This window comes from Nothoprocta perdicaria, unplaced genomic scaffold (assembly GCF_003342845.1).
Source record: "Nothoprocta perdicaria isolate Ctin4 unplaced genomic scaffold, notPer1 scaffold_62, whole genome shotgun sequence".
In the NCBI taxonomy this organism is placed as follows: Eukaryota; Metazoa; Chordata; class Aves; order Tinamiformes; family Tinamidae; genus Nothoprocta; species Nothoprocta perdicaria.
The window spans coordinates 372013-396391 of NW_020455888.1; the positions used below are offsets into that span (position 1 = coordinate 372013).

General features: G+C 38.9%; 1 protein-coding gene across 1 annotated transcript in view; it reads right to left on the reverse strand.

The window, feature by feature from the left end:
• Positions 1-24379, reverse strand: part of MIPEP (mitochondrial intermediate peptidase) — a 64847-nt gene that overhangs the window by 5821 nt on the left and 34647 nt on the right. The window contains exons 15-18 of the mRNA XM_026049807.1: positions 21276-21350; positions 15690-15809; positions 1769-1890; positions 931-1004 (exon numbers count right to left, since the gene is read on the reverse strand). Coding sequence (XP_025905592.1) covers positions 931-1004; positions 1769-1890; positions 15690-15809; positions 21276-21350 — 391 coding nt within the window. The remainder of the gene's footprint in view (positions 1-930; positions 1005-1768; positions 1891-15689; positions 15810-21275; positions 21351-24379) is intronic.

Sequence of the window (24379 nt, forward strand, 5' to 3'; positions counted from 1 at the left end):
CTAAGCAGAACAGATGGCCTCAAATATAAACTGGTGGATCAAAGAGCTGAATGATTTAGCAATACAACTGTGAGGAGCTCATGAGGGAATACAAACACATCAGCACTGTCCTACTTATCTGTAAAACACAGCTTGCAATATCTGAATTGGACTGATGAGAGGTCAATTAATACTAATACATTAGCAAGAATTTCAGAGTGAGATGAAAGGTACTCTGTCATACGAAGCACATATCAAGTGTTTGGGCATGGCATACTGATAATAATGCAAACATGTCTTGTTTGACTACTGCAGCATTCCAAAGAAAAGTCTTTATCCTGAAAACAGCAACAGATAAAAGTCTGCACTTTCTCAAACTTGCTTCATTCTCCTGATCTACCTTTTTAATACAGGAGGAATAGCATTTTTATTGCTGTAATTAAAATAGTTATTTTCCAGATTCAAAGGATAAAAAGAAAGGATAAAAAGAAATAATGAACCATGTTTCTTTATTAGATTCTTCCCATTTCATCAGTATGTGTGTTCAATGTACTGATGTAACACAAACTATGTCAAAATGACATAGCCAAAAAAAAAATCTAATGTTTCCATACAAAATACCTGTACTTATTATGAATTTTATACATGTAAAAGTTATGCTTTTTTTTTTTTGYATCTATGTTGGGTCATCTATTCTCCTTCAAATATGTAACACACTTCTTTTGAATACTCTAGAATGCTTTATAATACAGCCCTTTCCAACACTTCACCACTCCACTAACTGCAAAGACTTTTACTAACATGTGAAACAATTAAACTTTTAATTAAATAAATCATGATACTTTCTTTCATAAATCCTATGAAAATCATGATTAATTTTAAAGTTTGAATTGTAAAATACACTTATTTTTGTTAGACCAAAGAAATTAAACAGCCCTATTTTTTTTCTACCTTGCACCATAAGAATGGGCTCTTTTCCACCGCCGTGTGCCAGCATCTCTCTGCGATAACGCTCTCCCATCGCCCTGAAGGAACACAGATGTTGGTGTCAACTGCAAGCACAATCATCAACTTTTAGTCATATTTGCTTCTAGGCTCTCTACAGAACACAGAGGCAAAGAGGGAATGAAACCTTCCACCCTGACACAAAGATTGCCTTGATGCTATGTCAATTCCTCAAAATCAGATGGCATTCAAAATTATACTACGATGAACTGAAATAGAAAAAAAAATACATGAAATAGATAAATTTTATGTTTTGGTATATATGGAAGTTAAATTGCAAACAACATTTTAGCCCTCATTGCTCCAGGGAGAAAGGCTACTCTGTTAAAATGTTTAGAATACTCAGATAAGGTAAGATAAGAACAGTTACAATTTTTGATCTCACAATGTCCTTCCTATTTTCACATAACAAAATGATTATGATACCTGTATATAGCTTTGAATTTGGTGACATTAAGCTTGTTTAATACCTGCAGTTGATTTTGATTTCAATAGAAAATTACAAATAATTAGGCACTACTGAAAAACAAGCTCCGTACTTATGTCTAAATTTGGATTTCAGTGCCTCTCAACTGTATTTTAAAACACCGACATGAATTCTTTTTATCAAGGAGCATGTCCAAAAGTCTAGTTTATATTTGTGGCAATATTCTGTTTTGTTATATTCTTAAAATTGTCATTCAAAAAAACAATCCTACTTTGGCCCAGGTATAACATTTGCCTCCTGTTTTCCAAAGCAAGTACCATGCCACTTCATTCTATTTAACTTATTGACTATTTTTACCTATCAAACGGGTCCTGAGCAAAACACTGTTTCCACACCATAGAGGCAACAGCCCTAGACATGAGGTAGGAGTAGTATTTCGCACCGTAGCCCACGAGATGGCTGAATCTCAGCTGCCAGGCCTGCAAGAGGAAAACAAGCSAAAAAACAGAAATGAGGTCACATTTTTTAGGGCCTTCAAATTGTTCTGCATCTTCTAAAGCATGATGGAAGAAATTTGGCGTTATTAATAAGAAATGATAGAGGGGATCTGATCAATATGTATAARTACCTGAGGGGAGAATGTAGGGAGGATTGGGCCAAAGGAATGTAGGGAGGATGGGGCAAACTTCCCCACAGGAAGTTCCATCTCCGTGTGAGGAAGAACTTCTTGACTGTGAGGGTGCCAGAGCCCTGGCACAGGCTGCCCAGGGAGGTTGTGGAGTCTCCTTCTCTGGAGATCTTCCAAACCCACCTGGCTGCCAGGAGGGTACAGGGGGGTTGGATTAGATGACCTTTAGAGGTCCCTTCCAACCTCAACCATTCTGTGATTCTGTGAAATTACAAATAAATAGGTTTAGAAGGAGAGAAAGTCAAGCACTAAAGAATGAAGTCATATTTAATAACAGCTATATTGTACTACTGCTGCTGAAAGCTACAATTAGCTTATTACAAGTAACACTATACTTTGTTTTCCCCGTGGATAAYTGTAGTTTCACACTTAGAAACATTCAGTCCATGCTTCTCACAAATCAAATGTTTGTAAGACATAATAGAGACTTGATATTACACAAAATACAGCTCGCCTTATACCAGAGATAGTTGATTTACATTCACACACAATGTCATTGTTCACAGATTTGTTTGCACATTTTAAAATTTATATACATAGCAATTACCATTTGTAATTATGTTGTTATTCTTTTATGAAAGGTTACTTGGCTTTATGACTCATTTCAGTGCTGGTGGACTCCTTTTCTGAATACTGTTTGGTGYTGACTGTTTTCTTCTCTTTCCTTAGTAGAAAAAAATTGAAATATAAGCCTTATTTCACAAAAATTAAATAACCTATTTTTCTTCTCTGACTGTAACAAGGTAATTTAGGAGTAAGGAATGTCTGGATGTTATCTAGCCCAACTCATGCTCAAAGAAGAGCCAATTTGAAACAGATTGCTCAGGACCTTGTCCAGTAAAGCTACAGCGTCTCCAAGAATTAAGATTTAAGTACCTCCGTGATAGAACACAGAGGGGAGTAGATCTAAACTGAAAATATTCTACAGGTTTATATATATAAATTTATATACGTTTTGAAATGAATGTGGATGACTCTACAGAAGAAAGCATGAGAAATTTATTCTGCTCTATTGGCTTTCTAAGGAAACAAGAGAGGGATCTTGAATCTTCTCCAAAACTGAAGATCTTAATATTCTAGWAATATGACTGTTGTCAAGATTTTTGTAGGTACTGCAGAATATAATTTTAAAGAGGAACTGGAAGACAGGCAATGAAGTAGCTTAACAGATGTTTTCAACTTAAATCCATGTGCTACCAGATACTTGTTCCCTTATCTTAAACCCAATGGCTGAAATTGGGAAGCAGACAAATTAAAAAGTGAGAGGGTATTAGCAGTTTTCCAGTTTTCAGCATATTTTGAAACAGTATTTTTAGAAGACTGAGGAAGAAAACATGTCAGTTTTTATTCTTTTCTACAATAAGTTTTCAAATTGTGGATTAAAAATTTCAATTTGAAACTATAACTCTCAGGAATGGGGAAAGCTTAACAGATGAATTGGTTTCATATTATCATACTTCATACAGAAATGTAAATAATTTCCAAATAGTTTCCTGAAAGACCAAGCTGCTTTTTCTGCTATGAGGAAAAACATTCTCTCCGAGTTTTGCATATGGAAGAATATTTCATCCTCATATGCATCATAAAAGCTGTAACTAGAACACTGTCTTCCTCAACAACCTACATTGGCAATTTGGCATGCCACTCTTAAGAAGAACATCCACAGAATATCCTAGCAAATATGGAAATTTGCTGTATTTGTAAGAGATTCAATAGTCTGTGCCTAAAAGTTTTCACCTCCAAGATGATCAATTATTCTATTCATCAGGTTTGCTGGAAGTCTCCACCCCAAGCAAACAAGGAGAACAACTCAGCTGTCTGTGCAATTTGTTTTGGAGCCTGTATCTAAAACAGGCCTYGGTATCCTCTGTCCAAATGTAGGAGATATTTCTTTGACCTTATCTTTTTGCTAATATAATTAAGAACATTCAAATCTCTTCCTTTCAAAAGAAAAATGAAAAAGATAAAGGCTGAGCAAAAATATTAGTTACACCCTTCCCTACATTTGTAGAGGCCCTCAAATATGATGAGGTTGAGAAAAGAAAAAATCATTGCTATCGGGATAGTATGAAAAAAATGAGACAAAACAGAGAATGGGACAACCTACCTTAAGACAGGTGCCTAAGACACAAAATGTATGGATAAGTCTCTTCATTGGATTACAAAAGGAACCTACTTGGTTAGCTTAAGTTAGGTGACCTCCTTAAAAACACTACACATTTAATATTTCATTCTGCAACATTTCATGCTACAAACAGCATCTGAGGAAATCTGACTACAAACAAAAATTGTCTGAGGTTTGAAGCATATACTGGAGATAAATGTGTTTTGGAAACAGGACAAATTTTTTTCCACTCCAATATAAATAACTAGCATGTCATAATTCCTTGTTCCCGCTCTTCTTTCTTGTAGCAAGTTGCTGACCAGGAATTTCTACCCCTTCATCCTATATCTTCAATATTACTTAAGCRCATTTTCCAACTCCATACTGTTCTACCAATTACTCTGCAGAACGGGACTTTGCTTCCTGTAAACAAACATTTAGATATTAAGATTTAAATATTAAGATTTTAATTCACAAGAAGTTCCCTTCTTCCATTATGAAGTTCCTACTTTGTACAGATGAGATTATTACATAGGCAAAAAAAGTCCCAAGGGCCAAGTACACAATCAATCCATACCGTACATCAAATAATTACAAAACTATTTCAAACTAAACAGTTTGCTTTTCAGCATAAACTTTTCTTTTCATAAAGCTATCTATAGACGCAAACTATATTCATTTCTTAACTGTTTTACTTCCAACATGGACTGATCTCTCCACATTCAGAAAAAAAAAAATCTGACATTTCAGTTTCTCCTTTGGAAAGGGTACACAATAGATCGTGTCCAACTAGGGCACTCTCCTTAATAAAGATCTTTTTGGTAAGCAGCTATAAAGTTAATGAAGACTCTGAGTAATCACCTGCTTTAAAAAGTTCCATGAACCAATTCCAGGCGTTTATAAAACAGTGTATTTTACAGCATAGCCCATGGGTTATGATAATAAGCCATTTGCAGGTCATGTTCATGCCTGTTTTTTTTATACAACACAACACAACAGACTGAAATAAAGGGGTGTGCCTGATCCACCATAGTTATTAAAGGGGCCTTTTTGTTCCACCAACAATATCAATCTTCCCCTACAACCAGGCCTGGAATATTTCCAAAACTCTAGGTGCACTGCCTTTCCATCCTTTCCAATAGCAAACACACACACACATCTCACTAACGTGTTTGTATTATTTATCTTCTCAGGAATTTTAATAAAGTACTGGTAGGCTACATTCTTAGCATAGGATTCAGTTCATTTCACTCCAGCTACCAAAAAAAGGTGTCTTGTTCAAACTAGTCTTGTAGGCATCCTCCAGAGTCAAGGCACTGAAGATTCACCCTGCTTATCTTTACAGAGAACAAGACGGCTGCCCTAGGAGAAATTAAAAGAATTTACTACAAGTCTGGTCTGTTATTTAAAAGTTAAGCCATTTCATGCATTTTAATGAATGAAATAAAACCATTCTTTAATGAATGGAATCCCGTATGGCAGGATCAGTGAAGCTAAACTGGTTTGAAGACAACACACTTTTAACATAGGATTCAATTATCTGAATTCTGATTTTAGAAGTGTTATGATTATTATAAAAATCAACTGCCATGCAAATTTAGACATAGTTTAAAAAGATTAAACTGAAAGAAAAAAAAAGACGACAATATAGGACAGTGCTAGGTAACTTACTACATACTAATCTGGCTTTTGTTTGATGGAATTCCACTAATTACATGGAATTAGTCCCAYAAAATCCCACTACATCCTTTGAGAAGGAAGAGGAAAAAAAAACTACGGAAAATTGTGCAAAACCTACTCAAGTATTTCCGGCATGAAGACTTTTCAAAATGCTCTTCAAAACTCTGTGCTTAATCGCTAGCTACTTAAAAGTCTATWTAAATGTCTCCATTTTACTTAGCATCTTAAGACAAAAATCACAAGTGAGAACCTGAAAARATCCAACACTAAATTAAGAAAAGTATTTACATCATTTAAATCTTCTAATTACAAAATGTGTGCTGCAGTAATTACTCCAATGAGCAARTTGTTGAAAAGCTTCCATGAGGAAGAATATTTGATGGAGATGATATTTGGCACCCCAGCCTCCCCCTTAATTAAATTCTTATCCTGGCWGGAAATCCAACGGAGAAGCAGCCAGTTTATCTCCTTCGGGGGCTACTGGGTGGAGAACTCCATGGTCTGGCATCAACTTGACAGTGCTGCTCCTAATGCCCTTGAATTTGGCTATCAATGTGGGTTCGAAACTCCTTACAGTCATGAAGAAGTTCCTGGCTCAGGTAACTGGGGAGTCTCAAGGGAAGAACCCGACTAGCAGAGCAATCTGTACCGGCTGTTCACCTCTGCTGAGCAGCAAGGCATCTTCAGCACGCAACTTGAGGACAATACTGCTTCCAGCACACAAAGAAGCATGTCCAAAGCGGCAGCATTTTTGTGGCTCTGTGTCAGTCACGTAACCAGTTGGAGGTGGAACATACAGAACTAGAACTTGCAGATCTAGGGCTCTGAGGTCACTTTTCAACACAGAAAAATGATGAATTTCTTGTGTTGTGCAGATCTGACCAGATGCTATTTTGCCTTGTGGATTCCCTGTTTCGCTGTACTAGCTGGGAAGGCATTAAAAATTGGAAAGAAAAAAATGGTGTTTCTTTTTCACTCTCTGGCAACCAGGAAAACTGGTCCCACTTTTTCCCTTTGACTTCTCTCTGCATTTCCATACCCTTCATAACCTTCAGATAGCCTATCCAGAGGACAGTTTTGTATCACTTCTCTCTGGTTCCATGGAGGATACTCAAGACGTTTCACTGCACAGAACAACATCAAGTACAAAACATTTAAGTCTCATTCTTTCTTTACAGTGAATCCCAGAACACATGAGAAAGGATGCCCTTCCATGAAGCTGCTTTCCCCAAGAAAATGGACTCTGCAGTCAGACAGGGTTGTTTCTTTCCTGTCAACCCCAGGGGCTGGGAGAAGAGAGGCAGTGTTGCGAGGAGAAGTCTGTGCTGTCTGTGCCAGGATCCAAAGCACAAGGTTTGCTCCTGAATGTATTTATTTTGCGGAGGCCAAATTGTTGCATAATAGAATTTATTTTCCCACTTTTCTATTTAAATATCTCAATTTACAAAATGAGAAAAGGAGCATTATACATATATATATATAAGCTTTAAGAATTCTCTTTTTTTCAGAAACAAATCACAGATTCCTTTTTTTCCGTATTATATTAACTTCTAATATAAGTTTACAGCTTGCTCTGAAGACATCCTGCATTCCTTCTCCCTGGAAGAAGCCATTTAATGAGTTTTGGATGGCAAAGGCTGCAAGCCATTTGTGCCCATGGCTACAGGAGGAGCAAGGCTGGAGCAGTCACCGAGCGGCCACGATGGTCCCCCTGTGTTTTACCTGTGTGCTCTGATGGTTCTACAGTTTGGGCTGAACTCCTCTGAGCTTTATAGAAATACATATAGAAATACATCACCACGGTATATGTTGTCCCAATAAAAGAGGCCAATGAAGACTTTTCAAGCCACTTTCCAAGCTGCAGAGTTTCTCATCTTGTTTAGAAACACAGAAAAGTTAATTTCAAGCAACCCCATCTCGTGCTGCCCTCTAACTTGCTGGACATCATTACTCTGCAGGGCTTTACCAGTGTCGTGCACTTCTGAGTTAGCAGTGAGAGACTGCAAAGTAAACCACCTCGGAGACATCACTGCCATTTCAGAAAGCAAGTCAAACAAGAGATTAAGATTTCAATTTATAACACTTTTTGTGTTTTTATTATAAAATGATAAATAAATCTAGCAGGGCAGGAAATGTAAATATTTTTGCACTTGTTTACACTGGAGAAGAGGAAAGGAATTTAACATGCAATTAACCACTTAGGTGATTCTAGATATGTACCATATGGTCTTTGAATTATATAAATTAAAATATTTCATTTTTACTTATAATCTATTAATGCATTTGAGCTGCTACAGTAAATCCATTTAAAACTATTTACTTTTCATGCTCTCCACTCCTTCGCACCAAGAGGGAAAAGGACCACAGAGACACCACCTTCAGAAAGCTACATTTATGATTTCACATTGCTCCAAAATCCTTAAGGTTTGGATTGAGAAACAGAGATATGAAAAATGATGTCATATTGTGTCCTATGGCTGACTTAATTTGCACCAGTTGAGAGATGGTGTTGTTTATCAACATTATGACTAGTTATAGCAGTAAAATACTAAGAATATGCAATCTGAGAATTTCTAAGAGTCCTTCATGGTCTGCCAGACAACTCTATATACACACAAACACACACGCAAGACACACACACCTCATTCTGACAGCAATGAACAATTATTCCCACAGCCTAAGTTCTAAAGATTCAAAAGCCCCAGAAAGCTACAGTCAGGTCATCGAGGCTTCCTTTGAGTAGAGCTGCAGTTCTTCACTACAATTAAATCAGATTTTAAGTATTGAATTATTATTTTAAAATAAACACCATGAATGCCGCTTAAGTTTCTACAAAAAATAGAAAAAAAAACTATTCTGAAGCTGTGAAATACATTTGCTAATCCAATTTAATATTTTAAAGCAGCTACAATGGAAGATGAGACAGCTACAACTTTACAATAAGGTTCATCTACTGTCTTTTGCCAGAACACCTGGTCTTACCAGGCAGAGATGGAGGGGATCACAACTCGAATCTTGGTTCTGACCCCAACTGTGGCTCGAACTTCCTTTTTCCCCTGCCCAGGCCAGCTGCTGAGCGAGGCTGGCACTGCTCCCTCTCTCCCCCTGCTCCATTTTGACCACAAGCTGTTCACAGAAAGAACCATCCTGCACCGTGTTTGTAGACATCTCATTTGAGGTCTTCCAGCCTGCATTTATATAAATGATATATAATGTGTATATATCAATATCAAGTACATACGGCTCCAGTACTGTAACCCTTAAGAATACCAAAGTTTGAGATGTTAGGACAGAAATATGAACAACTAAACTGTCATACACACACACACACACACGCACATATATATATTTAAGGTAAATCTACAAAACATATAAATATTTTAGAAGATATATATAGAAGAGGCACAACATTACCAAGAGATGTATTCAATTGCTTTTTACACTGTTGCTTAAAATGYTCTGCTACATGTAAATATTATCAGTAAGGTATGCTTGAGTTTTATGGGGCTAACACTTGTAAAAAGAATTTCCTTAGAAGTGCTTTATATCTTACGGTATCTGCAAACACCCTGCTGCTGTAGATAGTTACTCAGTGAATAGTGTCATTTAACAACCAGGGGAAAAAAAAAAAAAAAAAAAAAAAAGCAAAAAACTTTCACAATATTCACTGTATTCACTATCAGTACTTCCTTTATCTTCAAATGAACTCAACTCCAGAGAGACAGAAATCTAAACAAACCTCAAAGGGGGACTTTGAGAGCTTTTGAAAATCCCAGCCTCTATTTTAGTACTCAGCAGGCAGGAATCTTTTTGAAATGGCTTTTAGCAATTAATTAATTACAGAAATATCACTTCACCAGAGTTCCCTGCATTTGCCTTTATTAATCTTTTCCTCTAACCCAGACTCTTCAACTTGATTTTATAACATACTTTGAAGAAGGTCCATACAAAAACTAATCCAGGGATTTGCACTTTGTGTAAACAACTTTGATTTCCAACATGGCAAAGTGAAAAACGACTTTGAAGGGGTTACACAAACTTCAAGAGGCTGAGCAATGACTTGTGACTTCATCTCTTCAAAACACTCCGAAGAGTTGAATGGGAGCAACATCAGCGTTTCTTCAAGTAGCTGGTCAAGAGAGAAGGCAGCAGAGCAATCGAGTTTGAAGGCCCTGTGCCTTTCTTATGAAATATTTATCTCTGTCTGGAATGGCGATTTCCTTAAAATTCCCCACAAAGGAGATTGTGGAACTGCTGGGTATCGGTTTCCGTCTTCAACAAGAGGTTAGAAAGATCTGCCATGAACCATAATCACATTTGCTGTAAATTAAATCCCCTCCTCCYTTCTACTATGCTCTTGCTTGTAAGAAGCAGATAATAACTGTTTTAATTCTAATAATTTATTTTTTTCTTAGAAACTTTTAATATGCTTTATACATACTTACTCTGGGACCTTATTCCCAAATCTTTGTATCAGAATAATTTGTGCCTTTGATTCAAACTCTTCAATACCTATAGAATGTTTTAATCATCATATTTAGCTATTTTCTTACTCCACTGATAACATACAACCTTCCACTTCCTTATACATTTTCATAAATCACTTGTGACTTTTCCACTTTACAAGTAGATCAAAACTTGTGTAGTTTTACATTTGGCCCATTAAAGCTTGTTCTCTCTTTCATATTTTTCCAAGTTTTACGCGGCTTCTAGTTTTCTAATAACCTCCTTTTTCCCCAATATCCAAATGCAAAGGTTTTTTCCACCCTCAGTTCTTTTCCGAATCTTTTAGATTGGCACCATATATTTTATCCCCTCRTCCCTCAAGGTTCTTAGATCCTTTCAAAAAACTCCTTGCTACAGCAATTCTACCTTTTAGTTGTTCATGATTATTTTCTTTAATGTAGTCAGTTTGTGTTCAGTTTTGCTTTGATTCTAAACTCATACTAGTTTTACTTAACAAATTTAAGACAAAAAAAGGAAAAARGTTTTAGATATAATGTAGAAAGGGCATCACAGTTTAATTTTAATAGCCAGATACTTCTTAGCCTTTCTCATCAATAATTTCAAGACTCCTGTCTCAGAATTAAAAACCACTTTCACCTTCAGAGGCTAATTAATCATTACCACTATTTATTTTAGGGCAGCTGGCTCATCATTTGCCCAACCTGTTTTCTTTATATGGTGTTACTGATAGTCAAACAAAATGTTACATAGAAGAGCAGTTCTGCCTACACCCTTCTTAGTCTCTTCAAGGACCTAACAAGAAATTGTGGGACAGCAGATGGGATGATCATACAGATGGCAGGAGTAAGTGCATTACTGATAGTCTTCACTGCAACACCACTAGAGACAGTGATCATCTCCAGTACAAGACTGTGATGTAGAAACTTGGAAGCCCCTGTGTCTCCACTTTGCCCTGTCTTATTTTACGTAATTAAGCATGAGGTTAGGTTGCCCTCAGACCCTAAGAGAAGGCTAGAAGGACACAGCTCCTCCTCTGCTCTCAGGTCCTCAACAAAATTTAAAGGAGACTTGGGTACAAGAGGGCACAGTTTGCTGCTGCAAGAGGCTTGGACCTGCCCCCTCTCTGCAGGGAAGCTACTTCTTTCTATCTAGTGCCAACCTAGCACAGTCTTCTGCCAATTTAGCTCACCTGCTTCCCAGATACCTTTACATGCAACCTGTTAATGAAATCCTTGTGGTCCCAACACTCCCTGGCAAGCGGCATCTTCCTGCTGTGCCTGACAGCCTCCATGAGTAACCACTCCAAACACGAGATTGCATCTCATGCATTGGTTTCCTTTGTCAGGAACATGATGGGCACAATCACAGCAAGTTAAGACACAACCTAGGTGTAACCTTTCAAGATCAGCTTCCCTGTTCGGGCCAATTCCCCCCAGCTGCAAGAAGAAAGACTAACAGCCATGTTTGTGATGCACCATTTTCCAGYGACTTCTTCCCTCTAAGGTATCTCTAACAATACCTGCCTTGTTCTCTGTTGGCAAACATGGCTGGTAAGATACTTGGTCTTGCAGATGTTTTGGTCTCCAATCACTAGCAACCACAGGCCATTAAAAACTTCTCACGCTGCCAAACAAAATTGCACTCTTGACAGAAGTATATAAGAATAATTAAACCTGTTACGGAAGGGAAATCTTAGGCTATGGGTTTCAGTGGTCCTTTCTGTACTAATGTGTACTTTACAAGCTGAAACAAATAAGTATTTAAGCAGATTATTCAGTGTTCCAAAAAATGTCAAAAGCCTCACTACACAGTAACATGTTCCCTCCTATCACATGTAAATGTAACAATTTGTGTGGATTAACTAGAACATTGCATTTTATAGTCAAGTATGCCATAGAAGATGCCTGTATGTTTTGGGAAGACAAGCTTACCATAAGATAATATGGTAATATGGATAATTATAATATGGTAATATAATATGGTAATGGTAATATAATATGATAATATGGATAACTGGAAAATGAACTATTTGAGAGTGATCTAAAAAAAAGAATCCAGATTCCTTGAGCCTCAGTTTTCAAGTCTACTTTTCCCCCATGGCCAAACCTTCGTTCCTCACCAAGCTTCCAGATTGGAATAGAGAAAGGCAGTCAGGAAGGACAGGCCACTACTAGGGAATTCCACAACACATTTTTTTTTAAAAATGAAAAGCACATTTTCACACAGAAAATCAAGTATGATTATTTGGGCAGTTGGTGTTTATTGTAAAACTACATCCTTCAATATTGGGAACTCTTTCCTGWAGCTGCAGGAATCTCCATTATCGATGCAGAGCCTGTTTAAGTTGCGTCTCATTTTTTTTGTTTCCATATAGAACTAAAGCCCGCAGCAGGAGATAGGAAATTATTATGGTTGGCTTAGGATTACCAATGGTGTGGCATTACGTTYTGATGACTGTCTTAAACAGAAGCAGTTTTCAAGTCAGAACTCGGGRGACAGGCAGGGGACTAAGCTGTAGATCATGGGGAGAAACTTTAATCGTGTCTCAGGTTGATCAAAGGGTCACCTGATACTTTTAAAGAAGGCCTCTTTGGGCATTTTGGAGACAAAGGCTTAAGAAACCAGGAAGATATTCTAAAAGCAGATAGTGTTTCCAATTGCAGGACAGGTGATATTTGCTTTACAAGAGATGGAACATAAGCTGTGATTTGAAGAGAAGTTTTGAGCAAAAGCATAGTATTGAATTCCCCAGAATTCAGATTTCAACACCAAGTACAATCTGGTAGAAGTGGAATGGCAGAAAAAGGTATGGTGATTCCTATTCGTTTTTTTTCTTCATTTCTTAAGAGGGTCAAAATGAAGATTCATAGTTTTTTAAAGACACCACCAGAAATCAAGAGCCCAGCTTGTGCAAAATCCTTATCTCTATCCCAAACTCAGTAGTACGGATCACCTCTGGCAGCGACGCCACGAGACACTACAACRGAGACAAGGRCAGCTTCCCTCGGCCCCTGCCCGAYGGGCACCAGCTTTKGGACGTGGTAACACAGCCAAGAAACCCCGCTGGGATTTCACCCTCCAGGAGGCAGCGGCAGCTCGGGGTAGTTTTGTGCAGATAAGTGGTGAGTAGCCAGGAGCTGGGCACCACAAGCCTCAGGAAAAGCGAGTCCAGTGGAATGCTGTTTTCCCTGTGCTTCAGAGGCAGGGCTCTGCATCCGTCCTTTTCACAGAGCACTGACATGTGGCACCAGCTCCTGTGAGAGCATCGCCGGAGCCAGGGTAAATGTAACTACCTGCTGAGCCAACTGCTCCACTGCCTGTGTGACCTACCTGAGGCATAAGCAGGGACTGTGACAGGATTTTCTTCCCAGTTTCTCCCCTGCTGATGGAACGTGAGGCAGGACACTTGCTGTGCATGATGATTTGAGTTACCTTTAAATAGCCATCATCACAGAGGTGAGGCAGAAACTACTTAGAAATAATCTRTATTATCATTTCTGGATGTTTTCTATTAAAAGGACGCACAAATTCCTGATGTGTGCCTCCTGAAGACAGAAAGATAACGGCTACAACCTCACTTCAGAAAATGGGTCTTCTAAACGAGACTGAAATTCAGCATATCAGCCAGGACACGTACCAAGTTTACTTAGCTGTCAAGAGCAGTAAGAGGGAATTCTGGAGGCTTTACCACTATCCTTTCCTTATACAATGCCAAAGAAGGAGAAGATAATAAAGCATCCTTGTGCAGCCCCGACAGTGCTATTTCAGAATAGTCATGTCCAGGCAGTGAAATCTCCACCAGGAACCAGTTAYTGTCAGTCAACATTATTAACTTTTATTTATTTTCTCTACCAGACATACATGTGCTTAGCAAAGGGTAGGAAAAAAACAAAACAAAACACACACACAAAATCCCCACAGAAGTAGTTTCACTCACCCTATTTTAAAGACTAGCTCTGAAATAAAAAGAATACATTCCCTTCACCCAATAAAAGGTTTTTCCTTTCAAGATGCTGATTATCTTCTTTTCTAGATAACTAAACTGAAAACAGATCTTAGGTTTGCTACTTTGAGCTGCAAAGGCGAGCAAGCCAAACTGCAAAGAATTATTCTACAGAAAGTACTAGCAGTTCTTCTAACGCCCCATTCCTTGCTAAGCTTTACTGAGATGTAAATCGTGTTTCAGTTCTTGCCTAGAAATACTAATTTAAATTCAGTAAATTGGAAGAACACATTATTTCTGCCAATCCTAACGTTCCAGGCCAAAACTTGCTATACTTCTAGATATCTGGCTATGTTCATTACAAGACATTACATTCCTTTGAAGGCAACAACTAAATAAAAAAATATTTTAAATGGAATGAAAAGTACAGGCTAACTTTGAAAGGAAGAAACTATTCTGTTCACCGGAGAACTAACACCTGCAGGGGAACAGTATAAAGCAGCACTTATGAAAGTGCTCTGAAGTCTCATTCTCTGCAGACATCCTGCTTCCACTTCCCTGGCTATGGCATTTGCCAGGCCAGGAGATGCAGTACAGTTGGAGTGAAGAAAAGGCTGAAGCTTGGATTTCCTCATACTCATTTTAGGGAATCAGAATCTCATTTCTGATTTACAGAAGTGCACATTTCTTGGAAAGAAAGTGAAGAAGGGAGCTAGAGAACCCTGATCCAAAGGGTCACACCATTACTGAGGTGATGTTCTGGCTGAGAAGTCAGCCCCAGCTAGAACAGCAAATCTCTTGGCTATAACCTGTACAAGCTGCATCTTCAGGTGCTGACATAAACTCTAGAACAATAAATATATAATGCAGATCAAAATCACGCAGCTCAGCAGAACTCAAGACTTAGTTTTAAGGAACATTTCAGTCCATGTTACAGATGGACATGAAAGAATGAGTAAGTGACTTACCAAAAGTCACAGCAGTACCCTAGGAAAAAATCACTTCCAAACCCTGCTTCACCTCAGCTTTCTCTCACATATTGATATTACAAAGAAGTAACACACAGCACACAGCAATATGCAGCATGCTCATTTGTTGTCTTTTAGAGTAGAATATGCCCTGAAAAGCTAAAATATACCCCATTTCCAATGTACTTTTCCAAAGCAGTTTCATTCTGCATGGCAAAAATACACTTACATAAAAATATACTGTAAGCAACTTTTTTAGTTTTATCTGAAGAACGTCAACTCTCTGCAGGAAACAGCTGAAAAAAAGAAATTCCTGTTTTCAATATTACAATACAGCAGTAAGCATGTGAGTATACAGGGAGAGAAGAGGCACAAATATTGTATTGAAAAACAATCAAAGCTTATATAGGTGCTAGAGTTCTACTCACTGTATTAGGTACATATGGCAATCCATAAAATTTTTCTTGTGTTTCCTTTAAAATTTCTGTGGTTGATCTTTTCAGAGGATGTTTTCCGTGGTAGATTTGGTCCAAGACAGCATAAAAGACCTAAAGAGAGCAAATACTTATTTTCCTTTGGCACATGACCTCTGATAACCAAAAAGTCAAATAGGGAAGAAAGGAAGAGGGAAGAAAGGGGAGAGTTTAAATATTTAAGGCTTTGCAAATCTTCTATTTTTAGTATAACATGGAAGGAGAGAAGCAGGTCGCTGGGGTAAACTAAGTCCTATCAACATGACCTTGTATGAACATGCTTAGGTCACTGAGAATGCTAGTATTATTACACCTCCTGCATTTTCAATCAAAGTTGAAAAACCTGAACCTCCTAGGATTCCTCTTCAAAAAAATCTTTTCTAAAAAAAGTTTTTAAAATAGATTAGTACAAAGATGGATAGAATTAGTAAAAATGCTGAAAGCCATTCAAGCAAACACCAAACAAGCCACTTCAAAATATCCTCCACATGGCCCTGTGACCACGTCGCATCTGCAGAGGTGACACATGGCCCTGGCAGCGGATGTGAGAAGATGCACACGGAGCTGCTGCTGCTTCCCTTGTCTGAGCTCCCACAACAGAGTAAGTTACTGCAGTGTAAGTTACTGCAGTGTAAACCTGGGGTGATTTTAAACTGCGCCAGCTCTGTGGTTTGCTGCAGAGATAAGAGCTGTTTTGTAGGCAAYGTTTGTGTAGAAGCATGTAACCTATGACATGAACTCTTAGAGCAGAATACAGAAGTAGATTAAACATCTAGTGAGTTTGGAAGCTGTGAAGGCAGCACTAATGAGCTGACTTCTCAGGCCAAGACAGCAAAGGAGACTATCTGACACTTGAACAGCAGATATGAAATAAGAATGCATGGGAGAGAGGGCCAAACTTAACAAAATTCCTGTGGCATTTATGATAGCAGGAGGGACTGAGAATGTGACCACATTGTTGTGTGACCACAAATCATGACCACGAATTTGTGAATTTGTGACCACAAATAGGTCTGAAAACTACCTGAAGCAAAAGCCCCGGTTCCCTCACTTTCTTCTCTGAGTGTAGGCCTCTGTGGCTCTGCTGGAGTTATTTCAAAGCGCTCTCCCTCACTTCTCCAAAGCCCCAAACCAAACACCAGGAACTTCAGCATCTGCTCACAGAACCTGGCATCCTCTTTCAGCCAAACCTTGATCCTCTTTTTTTTTCCTGGGCTAGGACCTGTTTGAAGCTGCCTTGTTCTCTGGTGTGCCTCACTGATGGAGAGTGAAATCTGGAGTCGAGTGGTTCTGTGGCCAGAGAGCTGGAGCAGGAGCCCAGCTCCCGGCCAGGAAGTGGGGAAAGGAGAACGGAGGGCCAGGGAGCCRGGCTGCCCGAAGAACAATGTGCTAATAGAGAGCAGGGGAAGTGAGTCACTGGGGCCAGCTCAAGGCTTCCCCCCATCCTGGCACACGGAAAGCGTGGGAAGAAAGTTATGAGCCAGGCCACCTGGAGAGTGCAGCAAGAAAATCCATCCCTGAAAATAAACTCAGATGAACTTTATATCCATAAGCATTCCCATCTAGGAGCCACAGTTCTGTGTGTTTACACAAGGCCTTTGAAATGAGAAAAGGAGACACATTACAGGGTCAGAGGAGTTGAGGAGCTGAGGAACATGCTAACACTTGATGTTATGCTGTAGACAAAGATAATTTCTACTTCCGACAGAGCACACTTCCCCAGAAAGACTTAAAATCTGGAAAGGTCATTAAAGGGTTATCTCTCCTTATCCTGACCTTCCATTTGACACTGACATCAGTATTATTTTGATTCCAGTTCTTTCTATCTCTTTATCTGCTTATTAGTATTAAAGTGTAAACAGTAAATTTACTGTGGTTAAAGGCTTTGGGATGTGTTTTATATGGCAAAAGCTTTAAACAGAAAAGTAGGGATTCTTGTATCTTTTCTCTTTACCAACCAAATTACATGAGTAGGAATAAACAGCAAAGATCTGTGTGAACAGATCAGCCGTGATGAAAAMCCAGAGTCATTCCATACTTTCCTGTGCTCACAGACTTACTTTCTGAATAGAGTCACAAAAGAGTCTTTAGCTGCTTTCTCCATTGATAGAAAATTCATAAGCATTTTGTTTTTTTAAAGGTCAAATACTGCACACTTGGCACCTAGTCCTCCATATGGGTTACCCTCTTTCCTACRTTAGAAGATGAGGTATTAGAGTCTTTGAGTATAAAAACCTGCAGGTATTTTTTTGCAAATTTGCATGCATGGTGCTTTTTCAGGTATATAACTTTAGTAGTACACATGTACTTGGGTATCTGCAGATTTAAACACCTATTTATCTTCAATGAATTATACTTGAATTATACATGAATATACAATGAATTATACTTTATCTTCAATGAATTATACTGATCAGCGTGTATAAATACCTCAAGGGAGGGAGGGAGGAGGAGGGGGGTGGCCTCTTTTCAGTGGTGGGCAGGGATAGGACTAGAGGAAATGGCTTCAAACTGAAGCATCAGAAGTTCCACAGGAACTTAAGGAAGCATTTCTTCACTGTGAGGGTGACAAAGCACTGGCACAGGCTGCCCGGAGAGGTTGTGGAGTCTCCTTCTTTGGAGATCTTTAAAACTCGCTTGGATGCAGCCCTGTGCCCCGTGCTCTAGGTGACCCTGCGTGAGCAGGGGGGTTGGACTCGATGACCTCTGAGGTCCTTTCCAACCTTGGGCATTCTATGATTCTACTTTCAAATCAGTATATGCAACAATTTCTTCTGTGAAGGAATGCATGCACTTTATGAGGCAATCAACTTCTCTGGGACATTTTTTCTGTATTCATAGACATCAGAATAATTTTGCCACTTGTTCTCTTTGAGAACRAGCATTTGCTTCTGCAGGCATTAAGGCTGCAATCTCCAAAACCATTCTGTTACCAACAGGAAATGGATAATACTGTTGAGTGCAGCACTGTGGTAATTTGCTGTGGGTTGGGCGTGGTTGATCTCTAATTACAGGAGGGTAATTGGAGGGTAAGCAGCCTGCTGACAGCTGCGGAGCTGCCGGAGTGTGAGGAACCTCCTGGGTTCCTATGCGACCGGCCAGACKCCTCTGGGATATTGGGCCATCCACGTCGCCTGGCCTGGGAAGGTGGGTCCCTAGAGCCTGCACAGCAAGACAGATGCTAAGCAGTGACTAATATTTATTAAGCAGATACATTAATTGTGACTAAAAGTGTCTTTGGTATCTAAGGCCATGCGGTCTCCATGCTGAGGACTCAAGCTGTGACTGGCACACAGCAAGTATTTASTAAATGCTAAATCTGTCAGACTGATACAGACGCAGAGTAAATGAATTGATGTGCATAAAAACACTTGATCATCGTTTAAGCAGCTACTGATCTTTACATTGCCAATTTACTCTAAATTAGTTGGTCTCCTGAATAGACATTCACAGCTAAGTACTCAGTATAACATTTTATTTTGATCTATAAATGCTGTCCTGCCCCCCCCCCCCCAAATCCATAAATTAATCATATTCTTGTTCACATTCTTTCTGAAGGACAGAGATTTCCACCTATGTCTGCAGGAGAGACTTCTGGACACAGAAATGTCCATTTCCAAATCGGACTTGCAGAGAGGATTCAATTATTTTCATGTCACAGAGGTGTAACCAGAGGTAAAACCACCTTCCTGTTCACAGTGCTTGCACAACCAGCACTGTCCAATGACAAGTGCTGCACTCAAAGCAAAATTTTAAAATCCATTAAGTTAAATCAATGAAAAATCCATGCAAATGCTCAAAACAGTGCAAGCCTGTTTTTAATTAGTGGAAGTGATGTATACAGTTACAGGTCTACACTCAAGTGGCTCTGATTAAATCACAAAAATTATTGCACACAGCATATATTTAACTAAGCTGTTTTTTAAATCAACTTGAGTTAACCAGTGCAACTCATGTTTGTAGATAGGGTTACAATCCTTTAGGCACCTTTCAAAGAGGAAAACTACAAAGACTTTATCTTTAAAATTGTCTATTTCCACCTCTCTCTCAAAAATAATGACTACCCTTACAGTGGTAATAGAGTTATCTCATCTAAACATGATGCCAATTGTTGTAAGAAAATTGAAATGCTGCTGGCTTAAGGGAAGACAAAGAAAAGRAATCACAGGAATCACACAGGAGAAACTTGTAGTATGCTAAACACACCCAAACTCCCATGGTAAAAAGCACGACTGAATGCTAAGGTCACTGTTCACATTGGAATTCCTGTAGCATGTCTTAAAATAAATCCTCCCTTTAGAAAGTACTGGGATTCCTCTTATTTCCTGTGAAGAAAAGCAAAACTAGTCRTTTACTCATGGGAGTCACTGATCAATCACGTTTCTCCACCAAGAAAAAAGTCTTATTGCTCACTACACTCTGAAGGAGAAGTTTGAATCACCTCAGCTAGAAAAAAGACAAGGACAGATCTGCTTCTCACCAAATTCATATTAAAAACATTGTGTTCAAAATAAGTATGTCTGATTCTAGATATTTTTTGTTACATTCGTTTTATTTTTATAATCATTTTGACATTTATCAGAATAAGATTTTTTTTCTTTTARATCAAACTAAGATACTAAAGGTTTGGAAGCATATACTCATTTCAAACTAAGAACAAGARTTAACCATTTATTTTAATTGCATGCAGTGGTTAAATTCAAGCAGCAATTCAAGCGTATCAGCTGTTCAGTCTTATAGCCCAGCCACTGCTTTTGACAACAGTCTCTTATTAATAACCTGCTGCTTTTATTCTGGAACTGCGGAGGAGAATGATCTCAAATAACATTCTAGTAACTAAACAAGTCAACAAGTTGAAACAAGTTGAAACMCWGGCAGTTCCATCTGCATGTGAGGAAGAACTCCGCCTGTGAGGGTGSCAGAGCCCTGGCACAGGCTGCCCAGGGAGGCTGTGGAGTCTCCTTCTCCGGAGATCTTCCAAACCTGCCCGGCTGCCACCCTGTGCTCTGGGTGTCCCTGCTGCAGCAGGGGGTTGGACTGCATGATCTCTAGAGGTCCCTTCCAAACCCAACCATTCTGGGATTCTGTAATTCTGTGATTCTGTGAAGCCAGTTTGCTTTTAATGTGGCCTGCAACTCTCATCCCTGCTGCACTTAATAACCTAAAGTAACCTCCATAATGCTTATACTACTATAATGAATTTTTCTTAAAAGAGTCTGTGATTTTAAGAATTTAAGTCGGTGAATTTAAGTCTCAAACTGAAGCTACATTTGAGAATTCTGCTAATTCAATCATTTTCAAAAGCTGTGTTTTTCAAGCTAGGTATTTTCCCATACATTTAGGTATTTAGCTTCAAACAGTATAGATTATGTTAAGCAAATTACACATGAAAATGAATGTCAACAAGAACTCATTTTCCATAATTTGTATTTAAATAACATATGCTTATGTTAAAATAAAATTTTCTGGAAAATTGTAAGAAATCAAAATATTTTCTATAAGTTTTGGATATGAGTAGAGACTAGAATGCAAAAACCATACCTGGAGTTGCATATCAGCTGCTGCACATAGTTTTTTGGACTCACACAGTCTKGACACCATGTTTTTTGGTAGTGGCTTGAATAAAAAGCAAACAAAAGAAGAGACATATTTAGAAGGTTTACAAATAGTATGTTTACTACTAATATAAGCTTAAGACACAGAGAAAAGACTCAGGGTCACAGTCAAAATGTCTTTGACTTAAGTGTTTTGCACTGAGGAATTAGCAAGGTGGAAGGCAATTTCACCTGCTGCACAAAGTATTGAATGGGAAGTTAAGATGTTGGCAATAACTCACATAGCAATCAAGATATCATTGCATCCGTGTTGTTTTTATAGAATGATTTTCTCTTCCTTTTTATGCCCATTAAAACTATTATGACTATTTTTAGAGAGAAAGGACAACAAATGGGCTATGAAAGTTTTCCCAAGCCATCCCATCTAATCTTCTAAAGCAGATCCTATAGCAAATGTGTTTGTACTGTGGGCAGTTCTGGGCTCCCCAGTATAAGAAGGACGTGGAGCTTCTCGAGAGGGTCCAGAGAAGAGCAACTAAGATGATTAAGGGAATGGAACATCTCTCGTATGAGGAGAGACTGAGTGAACTGGGCCTGTTTTCTCTGGAGAAGAGAAGGCTGAGAGGGGATATGATTAACATGTATAGGTTGAGGAAGGGAGAATGTAGGGAAGAAGGGGACAAGCTGTTTTCATTGGTGGCCAGCGATAGGATGAGGGGTAATGGCCATAAGCTGAAACACAGGAAGTTCAATCTCCAGGTGAGGAGGAACTTCCTGACTGTGAGGGTGGCTGAGGCCTGGAACAGGCTGCCCAGGAGTCTCCTTCTCTGGAGGTCTTCCAAACCCGCCTGGCTGCCACCCTGTGCCACATGCTGTAGGTGTGCCTGCTGGAGCAGGAAGGTTGGACTAGATGATCTCTAGAGGTCCCTTCCAACCTTGAATATTCTGTGATTCTGTGAAATTTTCCTGGTGGTCTTTCAGCATAGTTTAAGACTTCCATGCATCTCCACACTGAGGCCAGTAAGGTCCTGTAACTTCAGCTGGGACAGAATTGGGCCTTCTGTCCTTATAAAAATGTGGAGAACAATTAAAAAAAAAATTACCTTCTGAAATTTCTAACAAAGTTGAATGTATTGTACATTTTCCACATTCCAATTATCCATGTCACCACAGGCTGAAAATGATCATTTCATTAAGCAAACTCCTTTTAACATTCTCTCTAGATCTCTCAAAATACATCCAAAGACTGCTTAATTCCAGATTTTTAATACCTGTATATGAGGCTTGACCTTTTATTTCTTGCCAGTGATTCCTGAAGCCTTTAATAAATGTTTTTCTTTGTAAGCATATTCCTTTTTGCCAGCTGTTTTATTAGCCCAGCATATTAAATTTGGTTAAAATGACTGGGCTCTTGCTGAAATATTAAAAAAGAAATTGCAGGTTGTTCAATGTAGTACAGATGCGAGCTATTACACTGAACTCTAACAGCAAACCTACACTTTTACAGCGTGTTGAAGTGTTTAAGAAATAATACCAAGTTTACAGATTGTGATGGCAGAGCCATATGCTTAGATTCTGTGCAAATTATACGACTTCAAGACAAACCACCTCACGTTCACCTAATAAAAGGGTAATTGCAAAAGTTATATGTAAGTGAGGAAACTGCTATCAACTAACTCTCTGGAATCTGGAAGCTGAAGCAGAGATAAGAAAAACTGTCAAATTGCACAGCTGTTTTATGTAATAACTCATCGAGTTTGTTACTGAATTTCCAAGACAAAGGTAGGTGAGAATAGGGGAGAACAACATCCACTATTTTGCCTGTCATAGATGGGCACAGATGTTAAATTTCCACACTGAATAATGAACCAATGAACATAAGGTCTAGCCTACAGTGTATCCTTGTCATGTCAGTATTTATCCTTCCCAAATACAAAAATTCTGTCTCAAATCCATGATGATTTAGRACCACTAGAGTTAACGGGCAATTATTCACTTGACTACTTTGAGGTTCCATACTGGATTTAGCAGTATTTAAAACAGTGCTTAATTATGTGGAAAGGTTATTAAGGCAAGTAGTAAGACAGCAAGATTTGCAAATGGTAAGAAGTATTTTGGCTGGGAAGCTCTTTCCTGGTTCCATGAACATGTTGTGTCTTATCCCCTTACATCTGCCATATGAAGCACGTAATTCAATGACTTTTCGTTTCATCCTGGAACCAAAGAGCATGTTGTTTGCCATAACACAGTTTTAGTTGTCATGGGAAAATCCCTTTTTTTGTGTAACAAAACCTATAAAATTGTGAACATACTTTGTTGTAAGCACCAAACCTATCAGAAAATGTTGACGCTTTTTTTCAAAGCTTTCATTTCCTAGCCAAATAGTGCATTATGGATTTGTATTTTAGATACTCGATGGGAATTCTTACATTATAAGCTCTCAGTGTTAAAAATATTGAATATCAAACACCTTGGCAACAGCAAATGTGTTTGTTTTATGCAGACAAGAGCACTTCCATCACTAAGGTCAAACCAGTTCTTTCAGCATAATGGACTTGAAATTTTATAGCTCAGCCATATTAAGCAAGAGGATTTAAGTGCACATGCTTTTAATTGGTACAAAAAAATAAACAGAACACAAACTCCTCGAGTCTTTACTAATGAGCACTGTGGTACGTGACAGCACCAGAGCCCCAGGGAGGCTGTGGAKTCTCCTTCTCTGGAGATCTTCCAAAGCCGCCTGGCTGCCACCCTGTGCCCCGTGCTCTGGGTGTCCCTGCTGGAGCAGGRGGTTGGACTGGMTGATCTCTAGAGGTCCCTTYCAACCYCAAYCWKTCTGTGATTCTGTGATCCTCCCCGAGAWGGGAAACCCGAGCGCCCTGGTCCTGGACACACAGGGCACAAAGGCTCTGCAACGGGGAYGGCCTCTGCCCAGCCACCCAAGGGTGTCTGTCCGACGCAGCTCCAGGAGCTCCCAAAGCAAGTCTAGGTCTCAGCCCGGAGCTACCCCTTCCTTACAGACCCTCCTCTCAAGAACATGTTTCTACTGGAGCCTTCCTTTGACGATGCTGCACGTAGCTGGGGAAGAAG